This window comes from Trachurus japonicus, chromosome 6 (genome assembly GCF_045865225.1).
Source record: "Trachurus japonicus isolate A0001 chromosome 6, Traja_1.0".
Classification (NCBI taxonomy): Eukaryota; Metazoa; Chordata; class Actinopteri; order Carangiformes; family Carangidae; genus Trachurus; species Trachurus japonicus.
In genome coordinates, this window is record NC_140912.1 from 13952743 (window position 1) to 13968025 (window position 15283).

Consider the following 15283-nt stretch of genomic DNA (forward strand, 5'->3'; position numbering starts at 1 on the left):
ACATAGGACTTCAGTGTGTTGAATGTGAGCATGTGCACATTTTACAGATGGGTCAAAGAATCCTCATACCCTACAGATGTTGCAATGCACATCTATATTATATTTACACAGAGCCTTTCGGCACATGTCCTTATCTTTTAAGTGACATCAGTAAGCTACAGTGCAATATAAATCTTAGTGTCATTATAAAGTGCTTCATCTATTTATGATTATATTGAAGAAGTGTACCAAAATTGCATAGATTAAGTAAGATAAAGGAACAAGCACCAGGGTCTGCCTTATGGAAGTAAAACTGCTCACACACTTAAGTAGTAAGTGAAGCTGGAGAAGCCGTGCTCGTATGCTTTCCTGCACATGTCAACACTTGTCATTATAGGAAAACATCTCAGATCATAGAAGATCATAGGGGAGAAACTTTACATGTCATGTCATGCAGGACACACAGCAGTACACCGTGGAAACGCTAGAAATGTTTGAGTAACACCAGAAGGTGGCAGTAGTACACGGAGAAAGGAGGAGTGGAACAATAAAACCCGAAGGAAGAAGAGAAGGAAGAAGCTGTCCCCTCTGCTGCTGCTGATACTGCCATAGACTGCAACAGCATCGACCTTGGCTAACAGGATGGCAGGGAATGCGTGGAGGTCAGCGGTATGTACTGGGGGAAAATGCCTATCTTTCATATATGTGTTGCACCAAACGCATGGTATTGAGTTTGACCTCACCATCTAATCCTTGGTTCTGTGACTGTCGTTCATACATTTAAACAGTGCAGGGATACCAGACAGGCATTAGCCACTCAGCTAACTAGCTAGGCTCCAGTACAGGCTACTTGCTTGTAGTTACTATAGCAACCTGACTCTGATTGTCATTTAGCTAGCTAGCTATGTAAGACATGTACTATTAATATGATTCAGATATGCATTGTAACAGTTAATACTAGCAGATAGCTCAAGTTGAATATGTTCTGTAACAGGTACATTATGGCAACAAATGTCTGTCATCTACAGATTCTTAATCTACTAAGAAAGTGGGGTTTATCGGTCAATGACAAGGATATAATCAAGGCACAGGAAGTAAGTTAAGCATACGTATTAAACCGCTGACTGTCCACGGTGCGTTTGGGGAAGAGCTAGCTTGCAGTTTCCCACAGTAGTAATGTCACTCTAATCTGAAATGGGCATTTTGTTTCGCCTCATGTTTTTTTTTTATATATATATTATTATTACAGAGCCATTGCAGCTTAAGCAGTTCTGCATCAAAACATAACTTGCTTTGCATTTCCTACTGCTGAAGTACATTATTAACCCTTTCACTCTTGCATTTACTGCAGGCCTTTCAGGGGCAGCATGTAACCATTGCAAAGGAGACAAGAAAGAGCACGTGCTATTTAACATAGACCAGTCTCTTCTTCCAGAATGTCCTTTGCAGATTGCAGACCTATCTGTTTTTCCACCTCTCCGCCTGTCTATCTGTGTGTTCCATGTGATTGTATTGCCTTTCATGTGCAGATGGTATTAGAGTGACCAAGGATTGGCATATCAATAACTGTTAACGTTTCTGGACAAAAAATACAGTACTCGTGAACAGTTGTCCAGAACACATGAGTTTTTCTGGTAAACATGAGAGTGCACAATTCTTGGGTTGTTCTGTTTCTAGTGCTCACTAGTGTATGTTCACTATTTCAGCAAGTTGTGCTCAATTCATTGTATTTGATATGTGCCCATTAAAACAAGAGCCTTTTTGATTGTCAGGTGTCCCGGGTGGCGGGAACCTTGATGAAGGAGAGGCCACAACCCAGGACATTCATCCGTGGGGTATTTACTGTTACTCTGAAGATTCACCAATACTTTAGTTGAAAGATTTTTCTGTAAATGCCTGAAATGAATTGTGGCATGTTCTGAGGGGCATACTTATTCTTGTGACACTGAATGTTGTTTGTCTTTGATCTCCCTCTCAGATGCAAACTGTTACCTTAATCCCAGGTGATGGCATTGGCCCAGAGATCTCCGATGCTGTCATGCAAATATTTGAAGCAGCTGAAGTAAGTACAGGAAAGCATTGTTGTCAAATTTCAAACATAACTTAATGGAAGCTAATCTATTGCTTCTGTTGTTGGTACACTTTTTAGGCACCTATTCAGTGGGAGGAGAGAAATGTTACTGCCATCAAAGGACCTGGTGGAAAGTGGATGATTCCTCCTGATGCCAAAGAATCAATGGACAGGAATTTAATTGGTCTAAAAGGTAACTTCAATCATATTCACAAAATAATTGAATGGTTTACTCATAGTGTTGTGTTAAGTTGAGGTTTGGGGAATTTGGGAGGTTTGAATCATAGTCATTTTATCCTTTGTTTGGATGATTTGTTTTGTAGATAAATAACTAATGTCCGATTGTTAACCACTGTTAAAAACAATGGTGCACTACAAAATAATTATTAATTATTTAATCACAGGTCCTTTGAAGACACCAATAGCTGCTGGCCACCCCTCTATGAACCTACTGCTAAGGAAAACCTTTGACCTGTATGCGAATGTACGCCCCTGTGTATCCATTGAGGGCTACAAAACCCCCTACACTGACGTAAACCTGGTCACCATAAGGGAGAACACTGAGGGAGAATACAGTGGAATTGAACATGTGGTAAAAAAACAAAAACAAAACACATTTCTTGTGTAGTTGTCAATTGTATTGTTTACACACTAGATCAGTATTCAGTACAAGAAAAAACAAGATCAGACATACAGTATTTTGCACTTTTGAAATTATTCAGTTCGTATCCACATTCATTTCTCATCCATACTATTTATTTCAGATTGTTGATGGAGTTGTACAGAGTATTAAACTCATCACTGAGCAAGCCAGCGAACGCATCGCAGAGTATGCTTTTGAATATGCCAGAAACAATAATAGGGCCAGTGTTACTGCTGTTCATAAGGCCAATATTATGTAAGTTGTAATACAGTGCAAATCACTTTTAATACTATGTTATTTTAAAGTTGTTGCAGAAATGATAATGTTTCCTACATTTTTTTATAGGCGCATGTCAGATGGACTTTTCCTACGAAAATGCAGAGAGGCCGCTGAAAAGCACAAAGATGTGAAATTCACTGAAATGTACTTGGATACTGTGTGTCTTAATGTAAGTCTTAATATGAATTACTTAACTGTGCCAAATGTTTTACATGCATATTTCTATGTAACAGTGGTATTATCGCTACCTGTTTTTACAGATGGTACAGGATCCCACACAGTTTGATGTATTAGTGATGCCAAATTTGTATGGCGACATCCTGAGGTAAGATCATTAAATTACAAAGCTAGGAAATGTATTTGTTCATTAAGCAAACCCTCCATATTTGTACATGCATTTACACTTAATTGTGTTTCCCATGACAGTGATCTTTGTGCTGGACTGATTGGAGGTCTTGGAGTGACTCCTAGTGGGAACATTGGCACCAATGGTGTTGCTATATTTGAGTCGGTATGTTGTTTTTATGCCATGTGTCCTTTTTCTTCACAAGTTTCACAGTGCTCTCATAATCGCAGTTGCACAGTGGATATTTATGATTATATACTGTATATATATACAATGTTTGTGTATATATGTAATGTTTAGAGAAAAGTCTGTGATGGTGATGGAGTGTGATTAATATCTTCTATCAGGTTCATGGAACTGCACCAGATATAGCAGGAAAAGACATGGCCAACCCTACCGCCTTGCTGCTCAGCGCAGTCATGATGCTGAGGCACATGGGTCTGCATGGCCATGCTAAGAAGATCGAAACTGCTTGCTTTGACACCATTCGAGACAAAACGGTAATCTTCCTCTCCAGACATGTAGACATGTAGACATGCTATATATTTGCTCTCTTATTTTCAATGCTTCTACTCTTCATCTTCAAGGTTCTAACAAAAGACCTGGGAGGAAACTCAAAGTGCTCTGAATTCACCGAAGCAATATGTCAAAGAGTGCGCGATCTGGACTAAAGGGAAGCTGACGTGGCTGTGAGTGAAGTGCTACATTTGGGCTCCTTTACTTCATCATTCCATGGTGTATCAGCACATTTTTAACCAAAATATGTATTTAAAAAAGGAGGAGTTTTAGATCATGTGTATTTTATTTTCTGCACACCCAAAAGCACTGTTTTAAAAAAAATTTACCAACAGTTACAGTACGATATATGTGATATGTGCATTTAATTGCTAAATCTATGGTGTATGTTGTCTATTTATTGGCTGAATCTGGCCTCTTGTCCAATGTCTTTGACACAGTTGTTTTGTCAAGACACATTCAGATGGGAGTTTTTATTTGACTCCATAACATGAAACTTGAAAAATATTTTTGCACTCCTTGCTGTAAGTCTTCTCTTCATATCAGTGTTGCTTGCTTTTAATGTAACGAATGTATAGCAAAGACAAAGAATATTACATTATAAATGCCAGTCTTTTTATTTATTATGCAAATGACTATCCTTGTTGTTAAAATGATGTGTTATGATGACAACCACTATGATCCATGTTATTAGATTACAAAGTACATTATAAGATCCTGTGATGAAAGTAACTAGTGTTTACTAGCAATAAAACTAATTATGGACAAATATTTTTGCGTATGACAAGATGGTGTGAGTATTATTCAGTATTTGTTTTAATCTCAATTATTACAAAAAATTAAATATGGTTCCTCTGTTATTTTTACATTCTGTACACAAGAGATATTATTAAATTACATTTATGTCCACAAGCATGCAAGTGATGTGATTTTCATGCTAAAAGTTATACAGTCGTCTCTCGAGGAACGTGTCACTACTACTGATAGAGGCTCTCTATGACCTTGTGGTACATCTCCAACACAATGGGGCGACGCAGCTTCATCGTGGGGCCTGAAAGAGAACAGAAAAATGAGCAGTAACTCATTGCAGTCTCAAAGTTGCATGGGTTTCAAGCAAAAAATATCACTTATGGATAGATGGTCTGCTAAATTTACCCAGCTCTCCTCCAGAAACAGAGAAGTCCTTCATCAGAATAGTCCACTTTTGTATGCGCTGGGCATTTGATGTGGCTGCAGAATTGACTCTGTCGATTCCCTCTTGAATGGCCCGGTGCACATCTTTGTCTTTTCCTCCAATGATGTCAGACACCTTGGTTGCTTGGCTTCCTTGCTGTTGGCAAAACTCCACAGCTTCCACACTAAGCTCCTCTGTTGGCTCCATTGTTTCTGTATTGGTACAACACTGAAACAAGGAATGAAATCCCAAGGATCCTGTGTATTTTCTCATAAGATATGATTACAATTTAGAATGAGCACTTGCAGTAATTTGTGAAACAATTTCCTTTAATAGCTTCACCTCCTTTATACTTCCAGAATTGTTACACATCTCTCAAGGGAGCTTGCCAAGAAGAGAATTAATGCAAAACACAGCACTAGAATTAAGCTGCTGCATTTAAATGAGTTTTAGAAAAGAACATTATTCAAAAGTTTACATACAGAGACTGTTGAGTATATCTCCAATTTGGTGCTGTGGAAATGAAAAACGAATGGCAAATTACCTTTAGGGTTAAAAGCATGGACAAGAACTTCCTCTTATCCCCTATTAGCATGGCATTGCTGATGAGAGGTAGTTCCTTCTTCACTGCTTCCTCTATTGGGACAGGGGGAACATTCTCTCCTCCAGCTGTGATAATCAACTCTGAATGGGGAGAGAGGGGACACGCTGACATTACAGCAGCACTCCAGTGTGGATAATGTGTGGAATGAAGGCCCATGGCGTAAGATAAGCAATTTTCCCAAAACTACAATAGCTCTACCTTTAATTCTCCCTGTGATGTACAAGAAACCCTCTTCATCGATCTTCCCCAGGTCTCCAGAATGCAACCACCCATCTTCATTCAATGCTTCCCTTGTCTTGTCTTCCATATTGAGGAAACCCATGAAAATGTTGCGTCCCCAAAAGCAAATTTCACCTGTCCCCTCAGAATCCACATTGACCAACTTGTATCGACAGCCAGGCACCACCTTACCACAACTGTATAAGAAAAAGGTGATATTAGGTGATATTTATTAGATTTCATCTTAGATTTTTTAGATTTGCTCTGACCCATAAAATATTTACCTTGGCAATTTGTAAACTTTGGGACCTGACATGAAGTGAGGTCCTGTGCTCTCACTCATGCCATAGGCCTCATACAAGCGGATGTTCAGTCCCAGGAAAAACTGCACAGTTTCACTACTAATTGGTGCTGCTCCAGAGAAGAACTTCTGGCAGCAAGACAGACCCAGCTCAGCCCGAAGCTTCTGCAGCACAAGGCTGTCAGTCAGGGACAACAGGACTGATTTCTCATCCTCTCTGAAAAAAACATTTTCGAGTAAATTGCAGTAGAAATAAATCATCTCTCTTGGAAAAGAATATGCATTTTCCAAGTTACATGAAATTTACTGACAAAATACATTCTTAAACAGCACTTACTTTTGCATGCACTTTTGATTGGCCTCCAGGCTGACTGACATTGCCCATGTCACCAGCTTCTTCTTTACATATCCACACTGACTTATTGCCTGTTTAATCTTTTCCATCATTTTTTCCCACACCCGAGGGACACCCATATGGGATGTAGGACAAACTTCTCGCAGTGTTGTTATCAGGCTTCCCTAGAGAATTGAGTATAGTATACAGAATTTAAAAACACAAATTCAATCTGTCAATAGGTTACAGACATTTAACTTATGTTGTTTTTTTATGAATACAACTTGTAATATAGACATTTTATCTACCTTTAAGGCATCTGGCTGTGCAAAGTACACCAGCTCACCCCACTGGATGCCTGTCCAGAGATCATAGATCTGAGCTGCAATGTGGCTGAGAGGCAGGTAGCTCACTAGTGATTCTTGTTTAAAGTCTGCTGGCTGCATGTCCCCAGCCCTGCTGGCATGAATGGCAGTCCATGTGATCTGAATAAAATTGAGAAGAAATATAGTTTATTTTCCTTCTTCTACTTTAAAAAGGCTTGATTTAGTCTACCTGCCTCTTACAATACCACAGTGTAACATGTGCTTTCTACGAATATTGCAAACATAACTAATGTCACATGAAAGCTTACGTACATTGTCGTGACTGAGCATGACCCCTTTTGGCTTGCCTGTGGTACCGGACGTGTAGATCAGGACACAGCATTGGTCGGCTCTCTGGCTACTGATTATGTCATCTAGCTCCTTCTCAGAAACATCCAGACCAAGGTCCATGAAATCCTCCCACTATCCAAAAATGGCAAAATGCAGCTTGGGTCCTGAACTCACCAATCATTTTTGGTGTATATTATTTCATGCACTGTCAGACAGACTTACAGAGTAAAGATTGGGTAGCCTCTGCTGGAGCTGCCCATTGTACTGCACTATGGCTTTCAAATGGGGCAGCCTGTCACACACCTATGATGCCAAGAATGAGAAATTTACTACTGATTGTTTTGGATATGAAAAAATAACTGTGCATATCTAATATACCTGTAGGATTTTCTCCAGTTGCTTTTGGTTTTCAACCACAATAATGTTGGCTTTGGAGTCACTAGCCACATAGTGACATCCTTCTGGTGAGTTGGTGGCATAAATCCCTGTCATTATCCCTCTGTAAGGAATAATACACGTTATCATAGACACTGGAGACAGAATGAAGTTAAGGAATGTGTGAGAAAGTGCAACAGGTACATTGTATGAATCAGATGTGTATCCCTTACCCTGCCAGGATGGCACCAACTGCAGAGAAGAACCATTCTGCTGAATTGAATCCTAGTATTGCCACTCCATGGAATCGCTCTAAGCCAAGCTGCACACATTAACACATTTTTTTGTGTGTTTTCTGTTGTTCAAAAACAATAGGATAGAATCCAATAGTAGACAGTTTATTTTTGAATAAAATACCTTTATAAAGCTCTTGGCTGCTCTCCTGCAGAATTGATAATACTCTGAAAAGGTTATCTTTTCCCATTCAGCATTTGTCTTGGTGGCAAGGGCATACATGTTTCCATATTTCTCAACTGAATCTTTTAACATCTGGTGAACTGTGATAGGTTCCTCTGGACACCCTTCTTCTATTCTCAGTCTGACAGAGCCTCGAGCGTCAGTGGTCCAAAGAGAATGAGCTGGAGCAAGAGAGGTGGCAGGGCCAGCTAACTCTTGATCTTTGTTTTTCTTTCCTGATATGAGATACAAAGCAAATCTTTCAAAAAAAAAAAACAAATACAAAAAAAAAAAATGTAGTCATTCTCACAAAGGATTTTAATCAATTTTTGTTCCACTCTCAGTATTATTCAATACCAACAGCATCTACAGATCAAGGACTTCCACCATGATGCCAGCACCTCAGTGGATGTCCACCATGGAGACCCATGTGCTCATAATTCAAACTCACCTACAGCAGCACGTTCTTTACCATCTGTCTGCATGTTTGCCATAAATACCCGAACACTGAAAAAAAAAGAGAAAATAGCTCATGTACGCTTCACCTCATATTCTGTCAATGGGTTTGGATTGCTGTTTTGATTTCATTACATGGGTCTAACTCTCAGCGACATTGTCTACTCAACAGTGTCAGGCTTTTGGCACAGCTAAAGCCAACTTGCTCTGTTTGACAGTCAATGAAAGCCAAAACACTGTTCATTCCCATTCATTAAACTAATGTTTGGCATATGTGTAAATACTGAATTGACTTTTAGTGTCAGTTCTTTGTTGGGGCCATTTTGATGCAGAGTGCACAGCAACATTCATTCAACAACTTTGGCAAAGGTGACAATGAAATTTTGTGGTGACCGGTGGATCTGGTTTATCAGGCTTAACTGAAAAGTATTCTGACCTATATTCCACTGCAACATTAACATATCGATTGTTAACCACTGCTTAAGTATTTGTGTTGTGAAACTATCATCTCTTGATTAAATAAACAAAATATTAATTTCTGTTTGCTTACCTGCTTTCAGGTTGATCATCTACTTTCTCTCCATCAATAAATTCCATACCGCTGTTCTCCTGGTAGTTTGGATGTAGGCTATGTAGAATTAAGCCTGTGGATTTACCCAAAGTAGGCACTATAGGCACAAAAACCTGTCTGATGTGAAATAGAAAATGTTTTCTTGTTAGACAACTCCACCCTTTAAAAGTACCACGTCTTCTTGAGGAACTAAAAAACTAACAAGACATGCAGTTCAACAAGCCTTGTTAAGTCGTTAATGGAAGCGAGTCCATGTGTGCACAGTATTGGACCACTAGCTCAAGACCATGTCCTGAATTTAAATTAGCTCAGTCTTTTCATATGTAAAACAGTCTGTTATAAATTCCCCTTAAGTCACAAACAGATTGCTAAAAAGCCAGATCACAACATCATACACCTTTGATCTAGCTTAATGAGTATTATTTTAGGTGGAATAGACTAATATTTGAGTTTAGCATCCCAAACACTGATCAAATGGTATGTGGCTCATGCATTATTGACATTCTCTGTTGTTTGTTTCTCATTTTGGCATTCATTCACATACATTAAACTCTAGATCCTTGGCCAGTTAGGTAAATATCTGCAGTAGCCTACAGCTACATAGACAACTAATGAATTTAACTTTGCACCTGTACAATCACAAAAGTATTGGTGTGGAATATTTTTCGCCATTACCTTATGTTATTCCTAGTTCTCTGTGATGTAGGCTATCCAAGTATTATGCTACACTTTGGGCATATAATAACATAAAAGCATATACAGGTAACCAACTGAGATATGGCAGTCAGTGATGCAGGAAACATTGCAAAAAGACAGGGAGGATACTACATAGCAAATTATGGAAGCAAATGTCAGTATTTAGACAGGTAACCCTATGAGGTAAACTAATCATTGAAAGTGCAGCAAAAACAACCACAACCAAGACCCACAATGAAGCACTTCAGGAAAACCCCTCATGCTGTGTGTAGGAAGGACAGAGGATAAAGTGGTTCTCAAACTTTTTTTCTTTTTTTTACATCAAGGACCCCTAAACTGACACAAATTAGGTAGATCACGGACCTGGACAAAATTTTTAAACAAACACCTGAAATATTTGTTCTGAGAATAACGTTACTTTTTTAGTCAATATGTTCAAATTAGGATGTGAAATTTTGGAGAAAAAATCTCAAGAAATGTCTGGAAAGAAATGTAGGCTATTATTTCCAAAAATGGTAATATTTTGAGAAATGTTTGGGGACCAACTTGAACCCACTCAAGTACCCCACTTTGAACCACTGACCTAGAACTTATGGCCACAGGAAGCCTGTAGAAACATCTTTGTAAATTGAAAAATAAACTTACTAGCCCTCTATTGGATAGTTCATTATATAGTGATTATACTGCTTGTAAATGTTGTAGCCATAGTTCAGATAAACTCCCCAACTCAGAATTTACAGAAATAAATTGGGGGAAACACCATAGCCTAATTGAAATAAACAGTTTCATAAAATAAATAGCATTTGCCCATTGCCATATTGTTTAACTATGCCATGTGAAAACAAGGCAATATAAACTTCGAGGAAAGATGAAGACATAGGAACAAACTGGTCTGACAGGCTTCGACCCTACCTCCCCCTCCACCATGCCTCTTTCCTTTTTTTCCGGTGAGATTTTTTTTCCCCCCAAGACTGCAGTCTCAGCCAACGAAACATCCGGCCTCTCTCCGAGAGCTCTCCAGAAAGTTCTGCCCTGTGTAGCCGCTATAAGAGCCAGCCATCTTCTTCCCGTGACACCACCAGAAGCACCGAGCGAAAGCTAGGATAGTAGCTAACACCTCCTGGTAAGTCACTACGCTGTAATATCGCGTTTGAGAATAATTAACGGTACGGCTTATACATGGTAGCTGTTTAATTCAAACTTGTCGTGATATAAGGCGTAACGTGGGGTATGATTGACAGTCGTTGCCGGTCAATCACATGTGCGGCCGGTAATAACGTTAGCAGTTTTAGGCACGTGTATGGTTTTGGTTATAATAGTTAACTTACCGTTCATTTTCGCTGGTTTTGTAACTAATGTGAACTTTGATATGGGGAATAATTAACAAACCCTAGTTCAGTATTTTTATTTTTCTCTTCTTTCTTTTTTTTTTTTTTTTTACATAACGTTATGGCTCTTGCTAACACCAACAGTAGCCTCGGGTTTCTATCGTTAACCCGCATGGGCTAGCGTTAACGTTAAACGATAAGACACCGCTTCGAGCCGTGATCTTCTGTATTTTGTAATATTTGTGCGTCATTTGTGTTTCAGGTCCGTTTAACCATGGTTCATGAAACCGGCTACTACGACCTCCTGGGTGTTGAGCCCACAGCCTCACCGGACGAGATCAAGAAGGCGTATAGGAAACTCGCACTTAAATATCACCCAGACAAGAACCCCAGCGAAGGAGAGAGGGTGAGTGCCTCGGATAGGACTTTCAGGTGTCCCTGCTGCCTGCAGCCGTTTATGGACTGCTGAAAATGCTCTTTCTAATTTTAAACTGCACGGCTTGTTCAATTGACAGCAGGAACTTTCTGGAAAGATCCAGCTCCTATGTCAGGGTTATAGGAAGATTAGCTCTCTGAAATGCCTCAGGCCTGCAATTTCAGGAGGCTGTGCAATTAATATTTAAAAAGAAAAAAATTGAATTCAGTTGGTCATCATCAGAGTCCTTGGAGACTATGAACACTAGAGGACCTGGAAATAACCAGAAATATTAGGCCTACAGACCTGATATTTCAGAGGCCTGCCCATGTTTAATGTTTTCAGTGTCATTGTAAATACTATTGTAATGTAATATTGATGAAGATTAGAGTCTTGATAAAGGTCAGGAAAACGATATCCATTCATTCTTTCTTTTTACCCGGCAATGCATTTTAGGTAGTGTAGTGGTAAACTTGAATATTCCTTTTTCACTTGAGACACCCCACCTCTCACTTTGTCATGATATACTTAACCCCTTTTGTATTTTAAATTGTGTTGATTAGACCTCTTAATCACACTCCAGGATGTCAGTGCCGATGATATACTCAAACCCTTTTGTATTTTAAATTGCGTTGATTAGAGCTTTTAATCACACTCCAGGATGTCGGTGCCGATACCTGTGAAAGACAAGAGTGTGAAAAGACATCCTGAGTAGGGGGCTGACCCCACAGCAAACGAAAGATGTAAACACATCCAAGGGGTGGGCTTTTCCTCTGGTATAAATTTCCTGATGTTCAGGGTCTTTCTTCATTTTGAACCGCTCGCATGTTGATTGACCTTTTCTTTGCAAAGAAAATAAAACTTTGTCGGCCGGCAAGAAGTCTCTATTTCATTCTTCACCAAAGCAGAAAAATGTCCACGACAGTAGAGACCTCAGTGTATTGCTTTAGCCAAACAAAAGATAGCCTTAGGGCCGAGATATACTTGCTGTAAACTACGCGTACGCGAGCTGCCGCGCGTATCCTGCGTCGCGTCACCTCGCGTCGATATGTGCGTTCGGTCGCAGGCGACGCATCAAACGGACGCAGGATACGCGCGGCAGCTCGCGTACGCGTACTTAACAGCAAGTATATCTCGGCCCTTAAAGGTCATAGACTCAAGTAAGAATAATCTTGAAGTTACATAAGGAAGTACAGATGCAGTAAAATGGTGCCAAGAGGTTAAACAACAATGAGACCCACAAAAACATAAGAATACATTTTTTAAAAATCCTAACAAGTATTTAAATGACATCTGCTCTGAGGATAAAAGTGAAGAAGGTTAAGAAGTTATTCAGTGTTGCAGGTGCACAATAAGAACAGTCAGCACCTGCAGAGTGATCCAGTCTCCTGACGGTGTGATAAGAGCTCTTAGTTAAAGACGCAGTGAGTTGACGTAATGGGGTAAAAGGCCAATAAAGACTTTATAAACAAATAAAAAACCAAGTCCTGATGTTTTACAGACAGATAGGGCTGCCCAACCTTGGCATACAGATTGCAGTGACGTGTGTTATGATTATACCAGGGTTAAGGCAGTATGTATAAAATGGCACTGTTACAAGAGTGAGCACTACAGTGAGAAATGTGTTTATAAATGAATGCCTTGAATGCAATCTTACTTAACAGAGTGAATTAATAGTTTTCATTTCCACACACAGTTTAAGCATATATCTCAAGCATATGAGGTGCTGTCAGATCCAAAGAGGAGAGATCTGTATGATGAGGGTGGAGATCAAGCCATCAAAGAGGGAGGCACGGGCGGGGGAAGTTCACCAATGGACATTTTCAACATGTTCTTTGGAGGCGGAGGGCGGATGCAAAGAGAAAGAAAAGGTAAGTTTTGAATTTTACTAGTTTTATAAGTGGTTTACCTGCAGGCTATTTGTAAGTTTATGTTGTATATTTCAATATTTATAACTTTAATGTGATCTATATGTGCTTTTCATATAGGAAAGAATGTAGTCCACCAGCTAAGTGTCACACTGGATGAGATGTACAATGGCACCACTAGGAAGCTTGGACTCCAGAAGAATACCATTTGTGAAAAATGTGAAGGTACGTATTATGCATTGTGATTTTGTTTTTATTACCACACCCTATCATGATTGTGGTTCAGTCAAAGTTCAGTTCATTTACATTATTTTCATCATCACAGGTTATGGTGGCAAGAAAGGTGCCTTGGAAAAGTGCTCAAATTGCAAAGGGAGAGGTGTACAAATCAAGGTGCAGCAGATTGGACCAGGCATGATTCAGCAAATCCAAAGCATGTGTTCAGACTGCCAGGGGCAGGGTGAGAAATTTAACTCAAAGGACCGCTGCAAGAGCTGCAATGGAAACAAAGTGGAACGCAAGAAGAAAATTCTTGAAGTTCACATTGACAAAGGTAAGTTTTCTCCCCATATTAAATGGTCAAACTTCTTGTAGTTGTACTTAAGTGTGCTTTGCAAAGTAAACTAAACCTAAGATCAATGTCTTGTGCAGGCATGAAAGATGGTCAGAAAATTACATTCCACGGTGAAGGTGACCAGGAACCTGGACTGGAGCCGGGGGATGTGATCATTGTGCTGGACCAGAAGGAGCACGCTATTTTCCAGAGAAAAGATGATAATTTATCAATGAAGATGGAAATCAAACTTGCCGAGGCCCTGTGTGGTTTCAAGAAGACCATTCAAACATTAGACAACAGAACTCTCGTCATCAACTCCATCCCAGGTAATTGGGAAAAATCAGCTGGTCTTCAATGCTGGCTTGTCTATTGATTTTTTTTCTTTTTATGGTGAATAACTAAGATTTTATAACTGTTCTTTTAATCATTTATCAACAGGTGAAGTAATCAAGCACAATGACGTCAGATGTGTTCAGAACGAGGGCATGCCAATTTACAGGGAACCTTATGACAAAGGACAACTTATTATTAAATTCCAGGTCAGACACTTCTCACAGAAAATTTCCCCAGTGACAACTTGTTTGTTAGCATATCTTTATTAGATCCATATGTTATTTAAGAAAGGGCTCAGGTCATCTAATCTTGATTTTTTTTCCCCCACAGGTGGAGTTTCCAGAGAAAGACTGGCTACCAGAGCATCTCATGTACCAGCTGGAAAGGCTGCTTCCTCCCAGGGAGGATGTGATGATAACGGATGAGATGGAGGAGGTGGACCTCTGTGAGGTGGACGTGCAGAAACAACAGAGAGACTACAGTAGGGAAGCATACGAAGAGGATGAGGAAGGTTCTAGAGGTGGCGTGCAATGTCAGACACAGTGATTTCAGTCTGATGCAAATGTTGTAGAGCATGTGGGTTTTTTGTTGTGATTGTTTTGGATTTCTGTTTGTCTTCATTAGTTTTGTGTAAGTGGTGTTTTTCAGCAAGTAATGCACCACAAATGGATCATATTATGTTTGAGACGGTTGCCAACAGAATTTTTGTGCTACTTTACTGAAAAGTAAATATGCAAGTGGAACACCCATTTCACATATTTGTGCTCGCAAAAACTCATCAAAACTGTACCTGGTGTTTTTGTCACGTGTTCTCTATTTAAAATCTATGTCTTTTTATGTTTGTGTTTCCTAAGAAACCAATGGCACAACTGTTTTTCTTTCCAGAGGCTGAAAGGACTACTTGTATGCTTTCTGTGAAGGTAATTTCAGCCACGAAAAACATGTTTGGTTATTTCTCAATAAAAGTCCCAGAATGCTTCAACTTCTTTCTTTTTTTAACCACTTTCTTTATTGATTTAGTAAGACATGATTTTATTTTCACTATTTTTCATATTAAAAAGTGTGCTAGTTAGTTTATCGTAGTTTGAACATTTGTACATTGACAGG

The 15283-nt window shown here is 39.4% G+C and overlaps 3 protein-coding genes across 5 annotated transcripts; 2 read left to right on the forward strand and 1 right to left on the reverse strand.

The window, feature by feature from the left end:
• The first annotated feature begins 598 nt into the window (after nt 1-598).
• idh3a (isocitrate dehydrogenase (NAD(+)) 3 catalytic subunit alpha) lies at nt 599-4747 on the forward strand. 2 transcript variants are annotated; one of them, XM_085779107.1, is made up of 12 exons: nt 599-648; nt 1008-1073; nt 1752-1814; nt 1958-2041; nt 2129-2243; nt 2455-2642; nt 2815-2948; nt 3039-3141; nt 3233-3297; nt 3399-3483; nt 3666-3818; nt 3906-4747. In XM_085779107.1, exons 1-12 carry the CDS (start codon nt 622-624, stop codon nt 3987-3989), a joined length of 1167 nt encoding a protein of 388 aa, XP_085635233.1. In that variant the 5' UTR covers nt 599-621; the 3' UTR covers nt 3990-4747. The 2 variants fall into 2 exon arrangements, with proteins under 2 accessions (XP_085635233.1, XP_085635234.1); XM_085779108.1 differs by lacking the exon at nt 1008-1073.
• acsbg1 (acyl-CoA synthetase bubblegum family member 1) lies at nt 4428-10824 on the reverse strand. 2 transcript variants are annotated; one of them, XM_085779105.1, is made up of 15 exons: nt 10589-10824; nt 8960-9053; nt 8405-8460; nt 7915-8189; nt 7731-7819; nt 7501-7621; nt 7345-7425; nt 7105-7254; nt 6775-6951; nt 6470-6651; nt 6116-6349; nt 5811-6028; nt 5553-5692; nt 4990-5236; nt 4428-4885 (listed from the first exon to the last, which is right to left on the reverse strand). In XM_085779105.1, the coding sequence occupies exons 2-15, from the start codon at nt 9004-9006 to the stop codon at nt 4812-4814; spliced, it is 2091 nt and encodes a 696-aa protein (XP_085635231.1). In that variant the 5' UTR covers nt 9007-9053; nt 10589-10824; the 3' UTR covers nt 4428-4811. The 2 variants fall into 2 exon arrangements, with proteins under 2 accessions (XP_085635231.1, XP_085635230.1); XM_085779104.1 differs by lacking the exon at nt 10589-10824 and having other exon boundaries at nt 8960-9446.
• Nucleotides 10648-15158, forward strand: dnaja (DnaJ heat shock protein family (Hsp40) member A). Its single transcript, XM_085779106.1, has 8 exons — nt 10648-10799; nt 11267-11410; nt 13116-13290; nt 13408-13512; nt 13613-13840; nt 13939-14169; nt 14282-14382; nt 14507-15158. Exons 2-8 carry the CDS (start codon nt 11279-11281, stop codon nt 14720-14722), a joined length of 1188 nt encoding a protein of 395 aa, XP_085635232.1. The 5' UTR covers nt 10648-10799; nt 11267-11278; the 3' UTR covers nt 14723-15158.
• The last annotated feature ends 125 nt before the right edge of the window (nt 15159-15283 follow it).